We start from the raw sequence: 24,473 nt of genomic DNA, 5'->3' as shown, positions 1-24,473 counted from the left end.
AAAATTATTTCAGAAAAAATCTTATAATTTAGTGTAGTTCGATTTAGTAAATCGCTTGCTTCAAGTCCTTAAACAATATTATAATTTTCGTATGATCTTCTCATTTAGGGCTTCAATAATTTGAGTAGCGGGACATATTTTTGCTATTTTAAGAAGCCTCCTAAAGGTTATTCATTGGTTTAAGCATCAACTTGGTTTAATATCTCAAAGACCTTGTTAATTTCAGTCGGCACTCTTGCCTCACGGAATATTCTTATCTTCCAAGCTTCTTCGAAAATAATTAACAAATAACTAAAATACTCGGGCTTGAATTTTGGTATTTTCTTTATTTTCTTCTGTGGTTGCTGGATCTGAAATTTCACACGCGAGACAATTTCGGCGGAGAGAGGGACAAAACAGAAGCACTCGAATGAGTGCTAGTGAAAGAGCTATAGTATTATTATATCTTTACTGTGCCGAGAGTGCATTCCACTATTTATTCCTTTTTCTATAAAATTCCGGAACTATAAAAAATAAAAAGTTTGAAATGATTCATCTTTCTAACACCTAAAAACATCCGTACGCTCAAGTACGCTAAGACCTGTTCAACCTCCAAATTTTTAAAGCTTTTGCAAAAGTGTGAATGCTATTTTGTTTTGATTAACAATGATTATATTAAGACCAAAAATGAGTAGAAATTACATTGCAAATATAAAATTAATAGAAACAAATAATATATATATTGTATATAGCGAGGGAGCTTCGTTAAAAGCCGTTAGTGTTGCCCAAGGAAATTTGGCCCACAAAAGCAGTACCACAACAGGGTGAATTCGCAGAGTAATGAAACTGCTGGAGATAATCCAATCGAGAAGCCCATTGAAAGGGAGCGTAACCAGTAATAGTTCGCTTCTTACATCCTGCCGGACGTGTCCACGCAATGAATGTAAATAAGGCCAAAAGAATTTTGCTACGTTGTACTTGTATGAGTATATTTTTAGCAGAACCACAAGTAATACGATTTCTGATGAGCTCTCCCTTAGGAAATGCTTGACTCAACCATCACCATCTACTGGACAGCTGACTTCCTAAGAAAGAATAAGGTTGCCGGCTAAGGGGCAGCTTGAGAAGCTATTACCAGCCATCAGTATCAGCGGAACAACCCGTTTCCATAAGGGCTTCAACTTCCTCAAGAAACGGAGGAGTTCAAGAAGCATCCGCAATACTAGAAAGAAGTCCCAAACTTCTAATTAACTTAAATAAAAAATTCCTCTGAAAATTCCATGTATTTTAATTTATTTGTGCTTCAGTAAAATCAAATTTATTTTAATCTTTAACAAAACAAACCCAGATACTTGATAGCAAGATCATTCTAAATGGCCATACTACAATGTATAAGATTTTACGACTAGCCGACGGACAGATACCTAAACTCCAATATGTAAATTAAATATACTAAGATTAAAAAAAAATAATTATGCTAGCTTTGCCAAGCCAAGCTTAAATTCATCTCCAAAAAAAAGTATTTGGGACTTACCCAGATGGAAGGATAGAAAAAAGAAACATCATGATTTATATTGACGGATATAGAAGTCCACTTTGTATTTCTATATACTCGTACACTGTACTAGCAATACTTCTTTCTACCTTCCAAGTAATTTAAAAAAACGGTATACTGTATGAGTTTGTTTTTTACTCAAGGAAACCAAGAGTTTTGAATAAGGACATTATAAAACAATAATAATTTTACACACCTAAAAATTAGATTAAATACACAAATCATTATTTTCCGCACTTTGATCGCTCTATAAGTAATACTTATAATTATACTTGAATAACATTATCTATTTGCTAGGTAAAAACTGGAGAAGAAGCAACAAGTATTACCTTAACTGACGGTTTGGTTGATGAGACCCCTTTTATCGAGAATCCGGAATTCATACAAGAACGCTCAGATATACAAAAAGAGGATTTAGTGCAAACAAAAAACAAATTGGAGGTAGAATCTCTAAGACACTATTTACTCTCCATTATTTATATGCCGCTGTCTTTGAGAATGATTTGCATGACAAATCTTTTTTGCTGGATGGCTCATGTCTGTTACTCTCTATATTTTACGGATTTTGTGGGCGAGGCGGTTTTTAAAGGAGACCCCAGGGCTAACACAGGATCTGACCTCCAGCTACGTTATGAAGAAGGCGTGCGATTTGGATGTTGGGGCATGGCAATGTATTCTCTATCATGCTCCTTTTACTCACTTATTATTGAAAAACTAATTCAACGTTTTAAGTATGTGCTTCGATTTAGCTCCTTGCAAATTAACAACAAACATTTTTACTTTCTTTCCATAAAAGGGCTAAGTCTGTGTACGTTGGAGGACTTATATTTTATTGTACGGGAATGGCCTTAATGGCTTTAACTCGAGCAAAGCTAAGCGTTTTAGTATTCAGTTGGACAGCGGGTATTATGTACTCGACGCTATTCACTATGCCCTATCTTCTGGTTGCGCATTATCATAATGTTTCTACAGTAAGTACTACGGATTTCACTAAATAATTTATTGTATGTAAGAAAACTACATAGATATTAACATAGAGGCCTATTATCCCCCTGCTTATTGTATAAAAATTTACTTATTCTTTTTTAGTTATGTATTTTTATTTTGGTTTTGAGACAAAAGCAAATTGCCTCTAACCACTTATTCTACAACTACTGGGCCGTGAGCTAGGAGGATTTTACTTACATATTTTCAGTAAAAGGGTACTCTTTTATATTTATTATCATAACTCATATATTATTATATAAGATTTTGGGATTTTAGAGAGGCTGATGCATCTGGAAATTTTATGAACTGGACACTCTTCTTAATAGATTAATAATTTCATTGCATTCAAATATTTGTAGTGATCAGATGCGTTTTGCCAGATCGGTTCCGTTTTTTGTTTAAAGTACCTTTAATAAGTGATTATTTGTCTGTGAAATTTTACTAGCATTCTATAGCATGTGGAATTCGTGAGCTTTATTTGCCGCTAGATCTGCTGTGTTGTTACTAGGAATATTGTTGTGATAAGGAACGGTACTCGATTGCGAACGGTACAGAAAAATTTATTGTTGGTGTTGAAAAAAGAAGTTGCAGCAGATACCAGATGGCGATCAATGTTGGAATTTGAGGTCGTGGAGGCTTGGTGAGCAGAGTGCCGTGAATAATGAAACTCCAACGGACTTTAGACTCTGCACTAGACTCTGGACCGGGAAAGTTAATGCCACATCTAGGCAGCGGAGCGGCACACAGGCGTACCACATTCATCAGAGGACTTTGAGCAGTGAAGAACATCGAAAATTAATCGTAAGCTGGGGGAAAGCCTTTCTAAGCCCAGTGCACGAGGTGTGTCAAAAAAATAAGGTGACTTTTCAAATTTCGCGGGCAACATATTTTTGATTATCGATTTTTTTGTTTTGTTATGTTGGTACACTCTTCCCTAACATCTGTACCAAGTTTCAATTGAATCTCCTTTTTTGTTTAGTTGTGAGACGCGTAAAGGTAACAAGTTGCTTTGCGTGCTCAGCGATTTTTTGCTATCGAAAAATACGGATCAAAGGATTTGCATAAAATTTTGTGTAAAAAATAAAATTAAGTGCTCCGAAACACTTTAAATGTTGACAGTGGCATACGGTGAAACTGTTCTGAGTAAAAAAATGTTTACAAGTGGTACAAACTCTTCCAAGATGGCCGGGAAGATGCCAATGATGAGCCTCGCTCTGGACGCCCAAGCACGTCAACAACTGATGAAAACGTCCAAGCAGTGAAGAAAATTGTTTTGGAAAATCGAATCACTATCAGAGAAGTTGCTGAAGATGTCGGTATATCACTTGGCTCGTGCCATGAAATTTTTTCAAACGTTTTGGGCATGAGTCGTGTGTCAGCGAAGTTTGTTTCAAAATTGCTGAATTTTGACCAAAAGAACCGTCGGATGAGCATCGCTCAAGAGCTGTTGGATGACGTCAACGACGACCCAGATTTACTCAAAAGGGTCATAACTGGTGACAAATCATGGGTATATGGTTATGATATCGAAACATAAGCCCAATCGTCACAATGGATGAGCCCAGGACCGAAAAAGGCACGCCAAGTTCGATCAAATGTCATAGTTTTAATCACTGATCGATTACCATGACGTGGTGGATCAGGAGTTCTTACCATATGGTCGTACGGTCAATAAACAGTATTATCTGGAAGTTATGCGCCGTTTGCGAGAAGCAATACGAAAGAAACGTCCAGAATTGTGGAAAAACAATTCATGGCTTTTGCATCACGATAATGCCCCTGCTCACTCATCTTTGCTTGTAAGAGATTTTTTGGCCAAAAACAACACCACAATAATGCCTCAGCCACCATGTTCACCGGATTTGGCCCCATGTGACTTTTTCTTGTTCCCGAAACTAAAGAGACCTATGAAAGGACGGAGATTTGCAACGATTGAAGAGATAAAGACTGCATCGCTGGAAGAGCTCAAGGCTATACCGAAAAGTGCTTATGGGAAGTGCTTTGAGGATTGGAAAAACCGTTGGCATAAGTGTATTGTATCTGAGGGGGATTACTTTGAAGGGGACAACATTAATATTAATGTTAAATATTAAATAAATTAATAGTTTTTCTTGAAAATACAAAGTCACCTTACTTTTTGAACACACCTCGTGTATTGTATGTCTGTATCTCAATAGAGGTTAATCCTTGTGATTTTGTAACCTCCTGACTTATTCTTTTATATCTATTATATAGTTAACTTTTATATCATAATAGACATACAAATTGTCTTTGATTATTGAAATGTCTGCACCCGTGTCTACTAGAAACAGCAGTTCTTTCTTGTGGATACGTTAGTAAAAGTAACAAATATATTCTGACTGGGATTAACTGCATGAACCATTAGATTTTCTACTTATGGGTACTTAAAGGGTCTTGAGAGTTTCTCGATGTATTTTGGACTACTCTCACAAGGTCATTGGTGTTATTGCTATTGTGGCCTCGATTTGAGTTACCGCGTCCTCCTGTTTCCTCTGTATTGACCTCTTTCATCATAATTCGAGCTGTTGTATTTGTTCTAATTATTATTACGACCATGAAAGTTACCTCTGAAATTTCCACGTCCGTGGTTTCCATGACACTGAGGATAATTTTTATAATAAAGGACAGTATTTGGTTGTCTAGTTGCTTCCGTGCAACTATTTACGAACTTGGATACGGCATCAGTCATGATGTTGAAGGTGCCAGCCTGCATGATAAGTTTTACCTAATCAATTACGCAATTCTTTTCCGATGCCTTAACTGCAAACTGTGTAGAATAACTTCTGGCTAATTCAAGGGTGAGTCCTTCCGCTATGTACGCACTTTCTACAGCTTTCGTCATCTGCTAAACCTATTATGTATATTGGTTAGCAGTTTTGTTGCGTTTCTGTAGATTCATCAGTTTAGCTGATAGTAATTCTACAGTTTTTTTTTTAGTACGGCAATGACTTCTGATATAGATTTTTCATTCCCGACTAGGTTTCTGCGCCGCCTTTTAGCTTTGTTTTTATTATCGAAATAGCTAATTGTTCGTCGCCTTTTATTGATTCTATAATTTCCAATGCATCAAAAAACTTGCTAAGTTTTCTGCTTTACCATCAAATACTGGTATAAGCTTTGATCCAGTGTTGATAAAATCAGTATTTGTGCCATTGTAATAAATTTTTCTTCAACTGTGCTCGAGCTACTGTCTAAAACTGTAGAATTGTCCCAATCAGACATTTATATAGCTGGGATAGTTTTTTCCGCTTTCAAATCCTTCTGGTCAATATTATTAGCTTCTTGATTCTGTTTCTGCACCAGTTTCAATTATTCCTGAAGCATTCAGATTATTAAGTATTGATATAACGAGCTTGAACTTTTCTCTAATAGTTGTTGAATTGGATCATAGTCTGATCAAAAAACTTTGATACTTGAGACCAATGATCTTGATTAAACTTATTTCTGTGTTCATATATTAGTATTCGTGCTTCATTAAAGCATTTAACCAATATTTCGACGTGTTTTCTAACTGTGTTTTTCTGTATCGCACTATTTTGGGTTAGTGACTTATGTGATTTATCAAATTCTACTTTAATTTTTGATAATTCTTTTGATAATTCATTCCATTTCATTATGTTATGGATATGAATTATTTTTTGATGGTGTCCATCATAACAATTGCTCTACCTAAAATTGGATTATCGTCTATTCTTAAACTAACTTGCACACCCGGAATGGTTGTTAGTGCTATTTCCTTTTGAAAACAATGGTAAGGCTTGACAGTTAAATGAGGCGATATAAAGGATTTCTTACTCCTATATACTAGTAGGGGTTGTAGATACTAACTCTGAACTCTTCTACTGAAGTATGGTTCCCTTTCATATGTTTGGCTTATGGCTCTTTGTGTATCGATACTTGAATATACATACATATATATATTGTTTTAGTTTTACTTTATTTTTTTTCATTTCCTTGTTGTTACTTATTTAATAAAATTTTATTACAATTTTTCATCATTAATATTTGTTGTTTGTACGCTTTGTTCTCTTTTTTAAAATTTTGTCCAATGTATTTGCTTGGCTAAATATTTTTTTTCAAAACTTTATTATGACGTTGCTACAATTTATAAAAGCAATTGGCGCACATAATGATAACAATTATTACTAGCATTAAATTTAAAAATTCCAAATCTATATTATTTGGTTTAACTTTATTTATTACGCAGTTTAATCCACTGACTTAACGTCTGCTATACGCATTACTGTTTTGTTAAAATTATAATAATAATTATCACCTATTTCCTTACTGAGTTTACTTACCGAATTACTCCTTATCTATTCTATAAGCGCCTTCTTTATATATCCCTTTTTATACCCTTGCAGAGGGTATATATATTCTTGATCAACGTCACTAGACGAGTCGATCTAGCCATGTTCGACCGACTGTCCATCCGTTTCTACGCAAACTAGTCCCTCCGTTTTAATGCTATCGGACTAAAACTTTCCTAAAAGTATTCTTTCTATTGCAGGTAGTATATAAGACGGAACCAGCCAGGTGGGGCAACTATATCTTATATCTCCCATAGGAACTATCGGGGAAAAAATTAAAAAAATTATATCTTTGGTGTTTTTTAACATATATTTCTAAGCTTGGATATGGCATTTTCAAATTAGTTCTGAATTTCAAATTAAATTTTATAAAAATCGGATAAATCGGAGACCATATCATATATTTGCCAGAGGAATGATGGGAAAACTAGTTGTAAAATAATATGAAAAAACTAAATCTTTGGTGTTTTTTAACACATAACCTCCTACGTTTGGAAATAACTTTTTTTAATTAGTTCTTAATTTCGAATTACATTTTATCAAAATCGGACGACTTTATCATAAAGCTGGGAACGATCGGAAAATTGGTGGAAAAATAGTATGAAACAAATTATAGCCTTGGGGCTTTTTGACATATTATCTTAAAATAATGGGAATATCATTTTTTATATTTTTAAGAATTTGGAATTCAATTTGATAACACAATGGACAATGGATTTAGCGTCACTTGTGAACAACTATGTTTACTTTTGTGCTCCGAGTTTTTGTCTTTTTCAGTGATTTTGTGGGATCTAATCTAATCTAATCTAATCTTGTGGGGCTAATCTTTGTTCATAAATACACACAGAACGTATTTATGAACAAAGATTAGCCTAACAATTGTGCTAGCAATTTTAAAAAGATCTCCCAGTACGGGTTCGTATTTAAAGTTATTTTAACATTTCTGTTAGATTTGTTTAATCTCTTGGCTTTGTTTGTGTAACATACTAAAACTCTCTTACTCCCTCTCTATCTCCCTCGCTCTATTTTTAACTGTAACCTGCTCTCTATGAACCTGCTGAATTTGTGGTACACTTTTTCGGTGCTTTTTTCTGAAACTCTCTCTCTCTCTCTCTCTCTCTCTTGCTTGATTTACTTTGTATTTGTTCGTGCTGAAAGTTGTTAGTGTCGCACAAGCCATGCTTACGTTTTGATAAATTTTCGCAATCTCGCACTCTTATTTTTTTTGTATTTTGTGCCTTTGTGATTTTTGAATTTGATCCCAGTGCCAAATTTACTTGCAGGTATTTTTGATATTTTATTTTATTTTTCATTTGTTTGTCTTATATCAGCCCTTGACTGTTCCAAAAAAACTGCACACTTGCGTCTTCAACGAAAAACCCCTTTACTTTTTTGCTGGCTCTGCGATTCGATGATGCACGTCAAATGTGCAGGATTCACCGGCAGAGTAAAACATTTTATTGATCTTAACTCTGGTCTTGTGGTTCCTGCAAGGAAATGGTGGTTGAAAGGAGCGGCTTTATGAAGCAGACTCCAGACAGCTTTTTAGGGTTCAATACCGTCTGTGCCCAGTTAAATAACAAAAAAAAAATTTTAACCGAGTCGCCTAAACGCAAAAAAGCCAGCTTAACCAACGTTAATATCACCATGGATTCCAACCCTAATCCGAACTTGGTAGCAGCAGTTCCGGTCGACACAGGGGTAAGCGAACCAACTGTGCTTATGGATACAGCTAGCTCGAGTGAAGTCCATGTTTCCGGACTAAAAGCTTCTGTACTGGCTAAGTCAAAGAAATCGGTGCCGACCGTTCCTATAGGTACTGTAGGCACCGTTCCTGGATCTCAGCCTAGTGAGGTTCAGACTGCTGCTGGGAGGCGTAAGAAACATTCAGTTGTTCCACAACGGAAGCAATTATTTGTTTCTAGATTCACCCCAGATACTACATCTGAGGATGTTTTGAAATTTATACGTGAAAAATTCCCATCCGAAGATATTGCAGTTGAACAATTTCGATTTTCATATGCTCGTAGGATATCGTCTTTTAAAATATTTGCTCCGCCTGATGTTTTTAATGCTTTACTTTCTGAATGCTTTTGGCTTAGTGATGATTTAGTAAATAAAGAATTTGTTCCAAACAACCCAAGAATAAATAACAGGTCCTCCACTGTGCCAAAAAACTAAAATGATTAATTTTGGCGTATCAAAATGTTAGGGGAATAAATATGAAGCTATCCATGCTTTATGCTGAGTCCTCTGCATTTACTAAAGATATTTTAGCTTTTACGGAAACTTGGCTGAAACCAGACTCTAAAGTTTTGTATGATAACTTTAATACTTATAGGACCGATCGCCACTCACGTAGGGGGGCGGTGTCCTGATTGTCGTTACCTCTAGCCTAACATCTGAAAGAATACTCATTCATATACCGAATGAAGTTGAATTTCTAAGTGTGAAAGTTTCTTTGCAATCTTAATCTGTTTTTGTTACATGTTCTTATATTCCACCTGGCTCTGACCTAGTAATTTATGAGCACCATCTGTCTGCAATAAAATCTGTTTTATCCCTTTTTTCTAACAGAGAGCTTTTGATTCTCTTAGGTGACTTTGATCTATCCAATATTTCTTGGTCTCCTCCTACTGACTCATTTGTCGCTATGCCTTAATTCGCCCATGATTTTCTGGATGGTCTTTTAGAATTATCGTTACAGCAAGTAAGCTTTATAAAAAATTCCTTAAGTAGACAATTAGATCTTGTGTTTGTTTCAGACCCGTCTGAAATCACAATATGTAGAATTGACGCTCTTGTTGTACCTGAAGAACGATATCATCCAACTATGGAACTGACAATTTGGCTCCCATGCTCTGAAACCCTCTCTTCTTTAGTTTCTCCAACTAAAATGAGATATTTTCGTAAATGTGACTCTAATAAACTTAACGATATGATTTATCATTATTATTGGACAGACTTGTTCAATTGTACAGACATTGAAAGTGCCACTCAACAATTCTATACAGTCTTAAGTACATTTTTTAATGAATGCGTACCTGATGGGTTTCTTTCAAACCTAAACTCAAACGTAAACAAGCTTTTTTGCGCTTCAAAGACTTAAAAATCTTAAATCTAACACTTATAAATAGTACAAAAATCACGTAGGCCAGCGGGTTTTTTTTTTTTTTGTGTTGGCTCGAACAGATTTTAATGTTCTCAACAGTCTTTGCTATTCTATGTATTTAAATCGATATAAATCTAAATTTTCAAACGATCCGAAACAGTTTTAAAATTTTGTTAATGCCAAGCGAAAGTCATCGGCATTGCCTTCATCGGAGGCAGTGACGGATTCTGAAGTTGCTGATTTATTTGCTGAGTTCTTCCAAACTACTTATACATAGTTCGACAGCTTGGTCAAATTCTAACTACCCTAATCCCTTAAATAGAGCAAATCGTATTTTTCCCCTGTAATCACCGAAAGCTCTCTTTTAAGAGATTTAGCAACAACAACGCCGACTTATTCTCCCGGAGTTTTTCCTTCTATCTAGAAGGACTTTTTTCTTATTCCACTCCATAAAGAGGTATTTCTAAATTGTCGGTAATTCCTAAAGCATTTGAACGCATTATCACTTATCATTTGCAACATTTATGTTCCTCACTTATTTCACCGTGTCAGCATGGTTTTGACCATCGACCACTACCAACCTTCTTGAATTGACATCTTCTATAATAAATGGACTTAAAAAAAATGGACTTAAAAAGTATATACAGATTTTTGTAAGGCCTCCGTTAACCACTCTCTTCTTTTATTTTAATTAGATCAGCATGGTTTCTTGGTAAACTATTATCTTGGATTTTATGCTACTTGAATGGTAGGACTCAGAGGGTTATATTCAAGAATGCTGTTTCAAAATGAATTGATCTACGTGATATCTGGAGTGCCTCAGGGTAGTCATTTGGGCCCTTGCTGTTTACTTTGTTTATTAACGATCTTCCCTCAATCGTAACACATTCTCGTGTACTAATGTATGCTGATGATGTTAAGCTTTATTTGTCATATAATGATTTAGCGTCGGGATTTAACTTACAGTCAGATATTGATTGTTTTAATGGATGGTGTAAGTACGACCTTTTAATTTGAACTGCCTTGAATGCAACGTTTTGACTTTTTATAGGGGTACTCCTACGTTTATCAGTTATTTTCTTAAAAATACGTCACTTGACAGTACAATTCAGTATACATTCTGGACCCTAAACTTAAATTTGACTGCCACATTATGTCCAATGTTAACAAAGCCATGAGTGTTCTTTGATTTATAAAGCGTTGGTCAAAAGAAAGACGGAAATCCCTTGTCCGTCCTATTTTGGAATATTGTTCGTCGGTTTGGAGTCCATAATATCCAGTGCACATCGACCGTATTGAGTCAGTACAAATAAAAATTCCTTTATTTGCCCTGAGTAGTTTAACTGGGATCAAAACGTTAGGCTACCTTCCTACCAGAGAAGATTACAATTGCTTAATTTACCTATAATTGTAAATCGTAGAACAATGCTTGGTACTATTTTTATACAACATTTTATAAGAGGTGATATTAATTCTGTAGATCTTTTAAAGCGCCTAACATTCAATGTTCCTGTTAGACTAACACGAAATTATTATCCTCTAAATTTGCCACGATGTACATCAAATTTTTGTCTGCACGAGCCCTGTCGCATTCTATGTAATAACTATAACAACCTTTTTCACTTAATTGGCGTTTCAATTTCTATCCCGGTATTAAAAACTAATATTTTAACTCATTTGCTTCATTCTTAGCTGTGCCTTTTATTTTCATTTGTGTCCCGTCTCTATTTGTTTTATGTATCTTCCTCGCGAACTCGAATTTTTTGCCCAAATTGATAAGAAGGCCCCGCGTGGAACAAGCACGTGCTTGGTGTCGTTGGGCCACTTGTTTGAACTGTTCGAAGTGCATTAACGTATATATTATTTGTGAGGTATTGAGTTTGACTTGGTAACGGATTGTGCAAACGATCTCAAAAAAAGATGTCCCACGAGAAGTTACGCTTAAAGCTTAAAGCTGTACCAAAATGCATGGAGAAGGAGATTGTAGCAAGTTCGCATAACGTTGGACACCTTTCCCACCTTGAGAAGAAAGTAAAGCAGACTATTTCCAACTGTATTAATCGGAAATTGGGAAAGCAGGGCGACTTATTGCACGCTATAAACAAAGAAGATACTCCCTTTTAAACGATTTACTAGACTTGATATCAAAAAGCTACCGCTACATTTTTGCAATTGTGGATAGCTTTTGTGAATACATTTGGTTGTCTCCCACTAAGTCAACAAACGCAGTAGAAGTTATCCTGGGTCTTAATATTTAGCAATCCATAGAGAATGATCAGCGATAAAGGAGCTGCATTTACATCACACTCACGCATCAACTAGCTACACGCCGTTCGAAGTTATGTTTGGGATGCGAAAGAGGAACAACTCTAATGCCGAACTCCTAAAGATCCTTGAAGATGAGATGATAATAAATCCACAACTAGAACTAACAAAATTTGGAAAGAAACTAGTCATCAAATCGAAAAAGCTCAAGAGATCTACAAAAAAAATTTGACAAGAAGAGAAAAGGGTTATCAGTTGTGAAGTTGTGAAAAAAGTCGTTGGTAGGAAAGTAACATGTTCAGTCGCGTTAATCTATATAATATCAATACACTAATATCTTTTCAGATACCCGTTAGTCAGCTTAAAAGAGCAGAAAAGAAATGAAGATATATATGCAGCAAAGCGATATTGTATACCGGCCGCTATTTCAATATATTGTAATGTGGCCAGCGGACAGATAAAACGTTTTGGCCATTTGTGGGCATTAGAGTGGATGTGCCAAACTTTTTTTTAGGTCAATCGATAGATATTATATATGATGGACGTTGAGGCACTTTCAACAGTACAAACAAGCGGCCCAACGACACCAAGCACGTGTTTATTAAGCGCGGGGCCTTTTTTTTAATCGGGTCAAAAAATACGACTTCGTGAGGAAAATACATAAAACAAATAGAGACGGCACACAAATGAAAATAAAAGGCACAACTAAGAATGAAGCAAATGAGTTAAAATATTAGTTTTTAGTATCGGGATAGAAGTTGAAATGCAAAATAAATTATAAAGGTTGTTATAGTTATTACATAGAACGCGAAAGGGTTAATGCAGACAAAAATTTGATGTACTTCGTGGCAAATTTACAGGATAGGACTAATACATTTCAGAAAAAAAATGTTTCTGGCGGGAAAACTGTATTTCAGTTTTTATTTTAATTTTGTTTATTTCTAGCAATAAAACTGCAGGCTGCGCTGAATCAAACATGAATTGTGCAGAAAGCCCAGGAAACTACATGCTTTTATAGTTTCCGAGATCTCGGCATTTATACGGGAATGGAAAACCGGACAGGCGGACAAGGCTAGATCGACTTGGCTTGTGATCCCAATCAAGAATATATATACTTTATTGAGACGGAAACGATTCCTTTTGCGTGTTACTTAATTTCCAATCTTAAATACCCTCTTACTCTACGAGTAACGGTTATAAAAAGACAGCCAGATCTGTAGGCCAAAACAATGAATGGTACATGAGAGGTTTCATCCAGAAAGCTTTAAAACTGCGGGACTAGTTTGCGTAGAGTCAGTCTGACGGAAATGGCTAGATCGGCTCATAAAGTCATACTAGTCAAGATTATCTATACGTTATAGGTTTTAACTGGGGTTGGTTTGCTAACTTCTGACGAAAAACATAATACCCTCTGCCAGGGTATAAGCCAAATGGAATTTTGGTGCTTACGATCTATACCAATTCATAATCAGCAATCGTCTCCAAATTATTTCCTATTTTTATGAAAATATGTTTCTGCTACTTGGCGTTTTTTTTTTTACAGAATGCATTATTCCGGAGATATCGAAAGTGGACTTAGAGCAGAATTGGCCGTTGGCCAAAACCATGGCATGATTAACGGGTTCCTACGCTGAATTTTTTGCTTAATTAATATGGACATTTTTTTGCTGATAAATGAATTTAAAAGCTGGAATCTTTGTTTATAGGCTTTAAAATTGTTGATATTTATTTGTTTTTTTGCACATTAAAATTTGGTTTTAAAATATTTATTACTTTTTATACCCTTGCAGAGGGTATAATAATTTCAGTCAGAAGTTTGCAACGCAGTGAAGGAGACGTTTCCGACCCCATAAAGTATACTCGTACATATTCTTGATCAGCGTCACTAGACGTCCGTCTGTCCGTCCCTTTCTAAGCAAACTAGTCTCTCAGTTTTAAAGCTAGCGGGCTGAAACTTTTGAAAAAGTCTTCTTTCTATTGCAGGTAGTATATAAGTCGGAACGAGCCGGATCGGACAACTATATCTGCTAGCTCCCAAAGGAGCTATCGGGGCAAATATTAAAAAAATTATATCTTCGGTGTTTTTTAACAAATAACATTCTAAGTTTTGAAATATCATTTTCTAATTAGCTTCGAATTTCGAATTCAATTTTATCAAAATCGGACGACTATATCATATAGCTGCCATAGGAACAGGCGGAAAAATAGTAGGAAAACATGAAATACAAATTATATCCTTTGTGTTTCTTAACATATAACCTGATAAGCTTGAAAATAACATTTTTAATTAGTTCTGAATTTCAATTAAATTTTATTAAAATCGGAATCCGTAAGTTGGTGAATGAGGGTCTTTTTTTTGCAATTTCAATGATTTCCGTGGCTTGTTTTTGTCAAAAATATTTAAATTTATTATAAAAATTACTGAATTATGCCAAAACAAGAGATAAAAAAGGAAGAACTCTAAATTCGAGTGAATTGACTATCAAATAAGGACTTATTTGGATTATTATAGCTGGGATGGGATCTACTATTTCTTCTTAGGTCTTTTGGAGGAATTTATGTATGTGTTCAATGTAGGTAGGACATTCTAGGAATATGCGTGATAGGGTCAGGTTATCGTTACATTCATATGGCATATGGGTTGAAGTGTTTTATCTGATAGGTGGCTGTGTGCCAGTTTAGTGTCTCATAAATTTAATTTGGTTTTAAAAGTTTGATAGTGTTCTGTTTTTATGTGTTAATGAGTTTGCAGTGTACAGATATGTTTTTCCATATAAGGTCATTTTGGGCTTTCATGTGACTACTGAGGTAGGTTGTTGGTTGCTTGGCTAGCAGCTTGGTCTGAAAGCTCGTTGCGCATAATGCCACAGTGTTCTGGGACCCATATCAGGGTTAATTTATGTTTGTATTTAGACATAATTTTTATAATTTATATTTCTGGGTTTTAAAGGGCGGAAAGGCCTGAGAATGAGTCTGAGCATATAGCGAATTTTCGTTTTTCTTTTCCGCATATCTACATGCGTCAAGAATGGCTGCTATTTCAGCAGTAAAAATGATTGAATGAATGGTAGAATTTGGAGTCGTCGTGTAAAGGAATATGTGGTATTTGAGGGTATCTTTTATTTCTTGAAAGTTTTGATTGTAGACCACCGGTGCTGTGTTTGGGTTTAAAAGACCACGTTGGCGTGGTTTCTTTTTATTTGTTATGGAGACAGGATGTAGTTGCATTCATTTTATTGTTGATGAAAATATTGGGAACCCTTTTTGCTTTCAAAATTTGTTTTGTAATGTGTTCTAAATTTTTTTATGGTGGATATCATTTTAAAGCTTTTTAGTATTGCACATTTAAAAAGATTTTAAATATTATAAATATTAAATATAAATTTAATGGAGACAAACCAAATTCGTAACGATCTGTTCGGACTGCTTTTTGTAGGCATTTCTTAATATCCGTAATTTCCGTAGGTTCGTCTTGACATATGTAGTACTTTGAGTATGGCGTTTCACTTAGGGCATTGCAATTTTTTCCATCCACCATATTGACTCTTTCCAAACAATTTTCTGTTTCCTATCATTTTCAGATTTTACTATTAGTTGAAGCGGAACATATGATGTGACAAATAAACAACTGTCCTCCAAATTATTAATTTTAAATGTTTGCTTTTTTTGGGTGTGTCCAGAACTGACATCGAAGCCCCAATTCCCTATTAATATAAAGTAACTATAACCCGAATTGATCGAGTTGATATGTTTCATCGGTTTGTAACAATGAAAAGGGCGACGCAGTGTGGTTCAATAAACTTTGTAAAAAACATCAATGTCAGATTCTGTAACCCTTATAGACTTAGTATAGATGGAAATCTATGCTTTAGGTCCTCATATCCTTTTTTTAAAGCGCAGACGAATATGTCGAACACAAAAAAAAACTAAAAAATAAGCTTCATCAAAGGTTAAGACGGGATTCACAACTTTTTCTTTGTCTGAAATCTGTATATATACAATAAAATATCACTCGATCGGTCACTGATGTTATTTTTATTTTTGGCCTACGTAATCAGTCACTGTACGTCGTGTACAAGCACATGCAGAGGGCTCTCAGACTCTAATATAGGTCAGTAGGCACTTTTCCAATGATAAAATTTGTCTTCTTAATACCGTTACTCGTAAAGTAAAATGCTATACTAAATTCGTCGAAAAGTAGGTAATACGTTGAAGGAAGCGTCTCCGACCCCATAAAGTATATGAATTTACTATCCGAGTGGATCCGTCCGTATGAACGCTGAAATCTTGGACACTATTACAGTTACTTAGGACTTGCTTGTATGTTCTCCATTGCATTCTTTGCTGAGTAACGGGTATTTGATTGTACAAATTTTATAAGCATTTAAACACCAGAGAAAAAATATGTTATTCTTTTATTACGTTATTCATGTGGCATTGATAAGACCATAAACAGAATATAGCCGATCTAATCGAGATGTTTTCATTTTTAATTTCTTCTGGCGATGCTACGGCATATTTTGATAGTAATTTAAACATTTTATCGAGTTATTAATTTGATAGTCGACTGTAGCTTTTCTTGTTGTCATACCTAGCTTAATAAAAATGTATTTTCTCTTTTCAGTTTGAATTAGATGAGAATGGTGCACCAAAACTTGGATCAGGACTGCGAGGACTTGGCACTGATATTGCTATTATAAGTAGCATGGTCTTTTTAGCCCAATTCATTTTATCTTTATGTATGGGCACAATTATAAAAATTTCGGGAACTACTACAGCTGTTATAAGTACCGCTAGCTTTTTGAGTTTTTGTGGTGCTCTGTCAGCTACAAAGATAATGTATTTGGATCTATAAGCCCATTTGCAAAATAAATAACAATAATGGATAAGAAATAAAAAAAATACTTTTATTTACCTGTCTTGTCAATGCGTTTTCTTAATATGAAATTCTTCTCTAATTCTTTTCGAACACACTTTAACTTATTCCCAAAGAAAAATAACGCTTAAGACATAACATAGTTAGAATATTGCGTGGTCAATGATTTTCGTCGCCACAAGATGCTGTTGAAGCGATCGAATAGCATGCTTTGGAGGTGTTTTAGTCGGAGTGGAAAAAGTGCTTCGAAAATTAGTTTAGCGTATACTAAATAATTCTAATTGGATATAACTTAAAAAAAAAAAAGTGTTTGATAATAACTATTCGTCTTTTTGTTAAATTCCAAAAATATACGAGGTGTGTTCAAAAAGTAAGGTGGCTTTGTATTTTCAAGAAAAACTATTAATTTATTTATTAATATTAATGTTGTCCCCTTCAAAGTAATCCCCCTCAGATACAATACACTTATGCCAACGGTTTTTCCAATCCTCAAAGCACTTCCCATAAGCACTTTTCGGTATAGCCTTGAGCTCTTCCAGCGATGCAGTCTTTATCCCTTCAATCGTTGCAAATCTCCGTCTTTCATAGGTCTCTTTAGTTTTGGGAACAAGAAAAAGTCACATGGGGCCAAATCCGGTGAATATGGTGGCTGAGGCATTATTGTGGTGTTGTTTTTGGCCAAAAAATCTCTCACAAGCAAAGCTGAGTGAGCGGGGCATTATCGTGATGCAAAAGCCATGAATTGTTTTTCCACAATTCTGGACGTTTCTTTCGTATTGCTTCTCGCAAACGGCGCATAACTTCCAGATAATACTGTTTATTGACCGTACGACCATATGGTAACAACTCCTGATGCACCACGCCATGGTAATCGAAGAATACAGTGATCAAAACTTTGACATTTGATCGAACTCGGCGTGCTTTTTTCGGTCTTGGCTCACCTGGGCTCTTTCATTGTGATGATTGGGCTTTGGTTTCGATATCATAACCATATACCCATAATTCGTCAGCAGTTATGACCCTTTTGAGTAAATCTGGGTCGTCGTTGACGTCATCTAACAGTTCTTGAGCGATGCAACTTCTCTGATAGTGATTCGACGATTTTCCAAAACAATTTTCTTCACTGCTTGAACGTTTTCATCAGTTGTTGACGTACTTGGGCGTTCAGAGCGAGGCTCGTCATTGGCATCTTCCCGGCCATCTTGGAAGAGTTTGTACCACTTGTAAACATTTTTTTTACTCAGAACAGTTTCACCGTATGCCACTGTCAACATTTCAAGTGTTTTGGGGCACTTAATTTTATTTTTTACACAAAATTTGATGCAAATCCTTTGATCCATATTTTTCGATAGCAAAAAATCGCTGAGCACGCAAAACAACTTGTTACCTTTACGCCTCTCACAACTAAACAAAAAAGGGGATTCAATTGAAACTTGGTACAGATGTTAGGGAAGAGTGTACCAACATAACAAAACAAAAAAATCGATAATCAAAAATATGTTGCCCGCGAAATTTGAAAAGTCACCTTATTTTTTGAACACACCTTGTATATAGCAACACAGTTCAATTTCGGCAGTCGATACGAATGTTTGTGCCATTCTTGTGTTTTCTCAAGTATTAAACCTTCTGGCCTCCGAAGCAGACCACCCCCAGCGAACCGGCGCCTAATTATTGATTACATAACTACTGTCTTCGTCGACAAAAGACCTTTGCGTAGTTTACTAAAGACGAAAAAATGCTTGACTCTGCCCTGGAAACGGACCTCTGCATCTGACGGGAAGTACCTAATCAGCACCCGATCCGACAACAACAACGTCATTTCCCTAGCAAAGGTATCGCCGTTTACAATCAAGAAAATCATTGACGTAACCGTTGGAGGAATAGTAGATGAATGCTAGAAGTTAAGAGAAGGAAATGTTTTGATCAAAATCAAAAACCAGTCCCAAACAGAGAACCTCCTGAAGTTAAAAATGATTCCTAGTGACATTCCCGTAACAGTCTCAGAACTTCGATCGATAAAAGGCTGCAAAGGTGTCATATACTGTCCAGACCTTAATGGAATTGAGAAGAAATTCTGAAAAAATAGTCAAAGCTAAAAAAATAATCGAAGCTTACACTATTCAAGCCAACTGACGCAGAATTACTTTTTCAAATTACTTTTCGCAACAAAATTGACCAGAATTTTTCTATCTCGGCTACGAATGTGTTAAAGTACGTACGCCACCGCCTACCATAACAGCAAACACGAAACGAAACATTTATACTATACTATTTATACTACTAAAATGTATCCTTCCAAATTATCCAAAAAAGATAAATATTCGTAATATACGATTATATGCTAACTAGGTTCAAAATCAAAGCCACGGTCAACCCCATCAATACATTAATAACAGACAAAACCTAAATTAAAATTTAAAATTTTAATTTTAAGTCTATTTCATTAACAAATTAATATTATGACCCTTTCAATACTGCAATGGAACATGAACGTCACTACAAAGAACTCAAACTGCTGATAAAAAAGTACACTCCATAAATATATGTCTACAAGAAACCCCAACCTACTGGTTTTAGATCATATGACATCCTCTTTCCTATCAACGAAGAGTCACTTATCAGTGATCTCACTGGATTTCACAAAAGCATACAATAGAATTGGAATCCATTCTGGTGTTGACAACCTGCAGTTATAGAAAACAGGCCCTAAAATCGTAAACTACTGCGTAAATTTGATGACCAACAGAAAAATCAAAGTCTATGGCACAAAACGCAATTCCTCAGGGTTCACCGCTCTTAGTGATTCTGTTTCTCCTAGCGTTTAACAAACTAAATTTAGTTATTTTTAAGCACAAACAGCTTAACTTTTGCACTTTACTAACGGTTTTTCGTTTTGAGCCATGCTTAGACGTCCATTGTCCTTAGCTGCTATTTACCAACACTTAAAAATGGTTTTTACTTTATACCTATTCTGGAGGGCATCTGCAGTTGCGACCGCTGGTCTTGTTTCCCTGCTTCGTTGCAGATGCTTTTTCCATCAGAAAGGTGTTCGGCCACAACGGCTAAGCCAATAATAATCCAATAACTAACTATTAAGTGCGCCACATAGCTTTGATTCCTTTATTTGCCTATAACCTTTTATGGATGGTTCGCTTTAGAAGCGTTGAATCACATCAAGATAGTTGTCGATAATCAAAATAAAACTTATTTTACACTTTTTCAAAACAGGATGTGGGCGTTAGAAAGGGCTGGGCACCCTTGTGAACCAAAAAAAGGCGCTTGCCTAGAACCTCAAAAATCTGAATTACAAATCCCAAACCTCCATCTTTTATACTTTCCGAGATCTCAGCTTTCATAAAGACGGAAAGGCAGACAGATAGACAGACAGACAGAAGGACATGGCTAGCTTGACTTGGCTTGTGATTATTAGGAATATATATACTATAAAGGATCAGGAACGTTTTCTTCTATCTGTTAACTGTTTAACTCTTCCAGTATCAGCTATAAAAATGTAGAAAGTGTATTTATTTAGGAGGCCGTATAATACATTTTCGTCGCAACAGGTGATATCAGAACAATAGTGTAAGAGCACGACAAGGAATGGGACCTATGTTATATAATAATTCCAAAAAAATTAAGATTTTTAAGATCAAACTAAATATAAAATTCATCAAAATAGATTTTTCTTGATCTTCTTGAGAAGCTCGTAGGTAACTGTTGACAATGTGTGATAAAGAACCAAAAAATATACACAAATTTTATTTACTAACGGTCTAGCCTGCTCTACGTTTTGTTACGTACGCCCTCCAGATTCAACGCCGAATCTTAAGTCGGAGGGAGGGGTGCATTTGACTAACCACAATTATGCTAATAAGGCCAAAAGAAAATTGCAATTCGGTAAATTACTGGTGTCGCGTGGCCAGAACAACGGCCACGATCGACATACTGGTAACCATACCCCGGTAGCTGGCAAAGTGCAACAGCCGGCCGTCGAATCCAAAGATATTGGATACCGAGATAGAGTTATCCTAGGTGGGAACACCTACTTTATCCGCTTCAAACTGACAGATAAGTATAAGCTCTACTAGGGTATAAAAGACCAGCTCCAAGAAAAGGCGACCTTTCCAGGGCAGTCGTCCCCGGAATCCTCTCCTCCAGGATCAGCCACTAGGGTCCAGCATCCCTTAAGGAGGACACCTATAGCTCAAAAGATTTTCATGTATCGGACCATCGCCTCAATTATAATCAAAGAAGGAGGGAATATCAACCGCAGGGACGACATTAGACATACTGGGATGCTTGTAGCCGCAGTACTCGAAATCCTCATACGATCAGAGGCGCACGCACAGGATTTAAAAGGGGGTAAGTTTGTCGGAACCCGATTCCTTTCTTAACGCATACATATATAAATATTCGTGCAGTCCAAAAAGTTTGTTTTATAGGCTGTTATTAATATTTCAGCGGCGAGTATTAGCAGTTGCATTAGTAGTTGTCGGATGCCTCTCCCTCGTCCCAAGACCTTTTCAGGACTCAGGCATATACGTACTTAACAGTTTTTACCCCAAAAAATGAAGAAAACAAAGAAATATATATGAAATCATCATAAAAACAGCACTAAGGCGAACACGAAAGACAAAAACTTACAAAAGATAAAGAATTTTAAAATTTGTGTATTGCTCGAAGTATTTGTTAAAAAATGTTGAGCGGAAAATGAGAAGCAGGTTTTAAAATTTTCTGTCATTAAAAATAATAAAGGGGATATATATAGTATATATATAGTGCATATAGTATATGTATATGTCTGCATATTACAACCCAAAATGCCAAATTGACAATGCTGTGCTTGATATTGAAATGGCTGAAGGTATAGGTAAAAGAGCTATATATTATTGGCGGAAATTAATTTAAGTCATTGTAAATGCTAGTCCGAGGGGTCATGGATGAAAAAACTGAAAGGGATGAAGTGGATATAATAATAAAAGATAGATAATACGAAATACCTTCTGTTAGTTGCCCTGCTATATTGAATGCAGCGCAATAAACTTTTTGTAAAGCCTGCAAAAAATCATGAAGTATATTACTCGCTCCATCGCATATATTCTGTGAGGATGCTAGCTATATATGACCAGAAACTCAGAATCCGAGATGTTGTAATAGAAAGTGCCGGTAGCTACCACGAATCTAAAATATTTAAAAATTCATGTATTGGAAAGCACTTTAAAAGACATTAAGGTGGAAATCAGTGGATTGCCGGTAGCTCTTGCAGTTCACGTCAGTTGAAACCAAATAAGCAGCTGAATTACAATAAAAGACAGCCGATATTAGAATTAAAAAGTATTTTGGGATTTTTAAAGTCATTTTCTGTAGTTAAAAATAACTTAGAAGACGACTATCAAAATTTTCAGCCCAGGAATCTCTCTGCGAAATGGTTATATGCTGCATAATTCATACTATTGGGATGACTGATCACAATATACCGGACCAATACGTACATCTAAATGAAGTCCAGAACGGTAATGAATGAGAAAGAGGAAATACTCGAAATTTAGTTGCCGTCGAAAATAAAAGGAATAACTTGTACCACCACCACGCTTGAACAAAAAATAAAATCTTTTTTTAAAGATTTATGGTTATTTTTAAGCCACACCTTCAAAATTCGCTCTTTTTGTTCTATTTCAATTTTCAGGTTTTTTTTCAAAGCGATGCCCAATGGCATTCTTTCAAATTCCATTTTCGGATGTCAAGCTTTTTGGCCTACATAAATTTCTCCCTTTCCAGGCAAGCGTATCCTGTCTAAATGTCATTCTTCCAGAGCCCATTTCTATTAGTTGAACCATTGCAGTTTTGTCTGTCTTCCGTTTAGATTTACCTTCAAAGGACAGTTCCAAAGTGATATACATACCAACTTTTTCTTTGGGAATCTCTATTATGTTTCTTCAGAATTTTGAGATTCGAATACCACTACCTCCACATCTTATAAGTAGTAGTAGTAAATAGTACTTTGACCACATCTTTAAAGTTTTTACTTCAAAAATATTTTCAATATTTTAAAATAACTTTCAGAATATGAAATGTACTGGGTACGGAAGCCGAAAAAATCTCGTTCCGTGTGTGCACTGATGTGCATTTTTCCAACATATATTTTTCGAACATACATTTTCCAACATAAAAGGTACCTTTCAGGGATAGGAAAAAGGCTTTTGAAAAACCAGATGAAGCCGTACCGTATAACACTTCGGTGGTCGCCACCATTAGGACAGAAAACGAAGAGCCTATTTATGCGAAATTATATCCGTACCCTATGGGGCGGCCGACTTCGTAAACAAGAAAATACAAAATCTGCTGAGTAAGGGCTTAATCCAGAAATCAGTGCCCCCTTAAAATAACCCAATATGGGTAGTAGACAAGAAGGGCACTGACGAAGAGGGTAACAAGAACATGCGACTAGTAATAGACTTTTGCAAACTTAATGAGAGAACAATATCCCACAAATACCTCAATGATATTGATATTGGGGAACTTGGGCAAGGCCAAGAATTTCACAACGTTGGTTCTTAGGTCGGGTTGTCACCACATAATGCTCGCAGAACGCGACCGTGAAAAAACGCCCTTTTCGGAAAACGGGGGAAAACATGAATTTCGAAGGCTTCCTTTTGGTCTGAAAAATGCGGCGAGCATACATTTTGCGAGAGCAAATCGGCAAATTTTGCTACGTATATGTTGATGATATGATAATCTTTTCTTAAAATGTACAATTCCACGTCACACATGTAGATTGGGTTCTAAAGAACCTTTACGAAGCAAACATGAGGCTGTCAGTAGAAAAATCGCGCTTCTTCAAAAAGAGTGTGATTTTTTTACAGTTCATAGTCAACAGTGATGGCACGACGACTGAGGGCCATCAAAGACTTTCCGGAACCAAAGTCTGTGTTTGAAGTCTGGTCGTTCCTCGGCCTGGCGAGCTATTACATGATTTATTTCTGATAATCTAAAAGAGGAAAATGAAACTCTTAGTAGTCATAGGTCACGGAACATTTCAGTTCAGTAATCTGAAGCGCAGCAAAAGGCGTTTCAAAAGCTGCGAAATATCTTGACATCTAAAGATGTGATGCTGAGATAGCCCAGCGTAGCTACTATACACAGCGAACTCGCCCTGTCCCACATAATTGAGGCAACGGATAGGGCTTTAAATTGCTTCCAGAACCAGATAACGCTGGAGGAGGCACATTTTCCACTAAAACGCAGCTTTGTTCTCTTTGGAAGCTTCTCCTGCAAAGAGTCATTACTTGATGAGCTCGCAGATGTAATAATCCCTGTGGGCCTAGAAAGTATTTGGATGGTGGAGCTCACCGACATCCCTATAAAAGA

At 35.9% G+C, this 24,473-nt stretch overlaps 1 protein-coding gene across 35 annotated transcripts in view; it reads left to right on the top strand.

Moving 5' to 3' along the window:
• The window catches only part of LOC108026484 (proton-associated sugar transporter A), a 366,519-nt gene extending 349,376 nt beyond the window's left edge, over positions 1-17,143 (top strand). For 34 of the 35 annotated variants that reach the window (XM_050889388.1, XM_050889367.1, XM_050889365.1 and 31 more), the window contains 3 exons: positions 1,832-2,265; positions 2,331-2,505; positions 16,854-17,143. In XM_050889388.1, coding sequence (XP_050745345.1) covers positions 1,832-2,265; positions 2,331-2,505; positions 16,854-17,084 — 840 coding nt within the window. In that variant the 3' untranslated portion in view covers positions 17,085-17,143. The remainder of the gene's footprint in view (positions 1-1,831; positions 2,266-2,330; positions 2,506-16,853) is intronic. The other variant, XM_050889390.1, reaches the window with a different exon arrangement.
• The last annotated feature ends 7,330 nt before the right edge of the window (positions 17,144-24,473 follow it).

This window comes from Drosophila biarmipes, chromosome 3R (assembly GCF_025231255.1).
Source record: "Drosophila biarmipes strain raj3 chromosome 3R, RU_DBia_V1.1, whole genome shotgun sequence".
Taxonomy (NCBI): domain Eukaryota; kingdom Metazoa; phylum Arthropoda; class Insecta; order Diptera; family Drosophilidae; genus Drosophila; species Drosophila biarmipes.
Note: the sequence above shows the minus strand (reverse complement) of the source record. Positions and strands in the feature narration are given on the sequence as shown.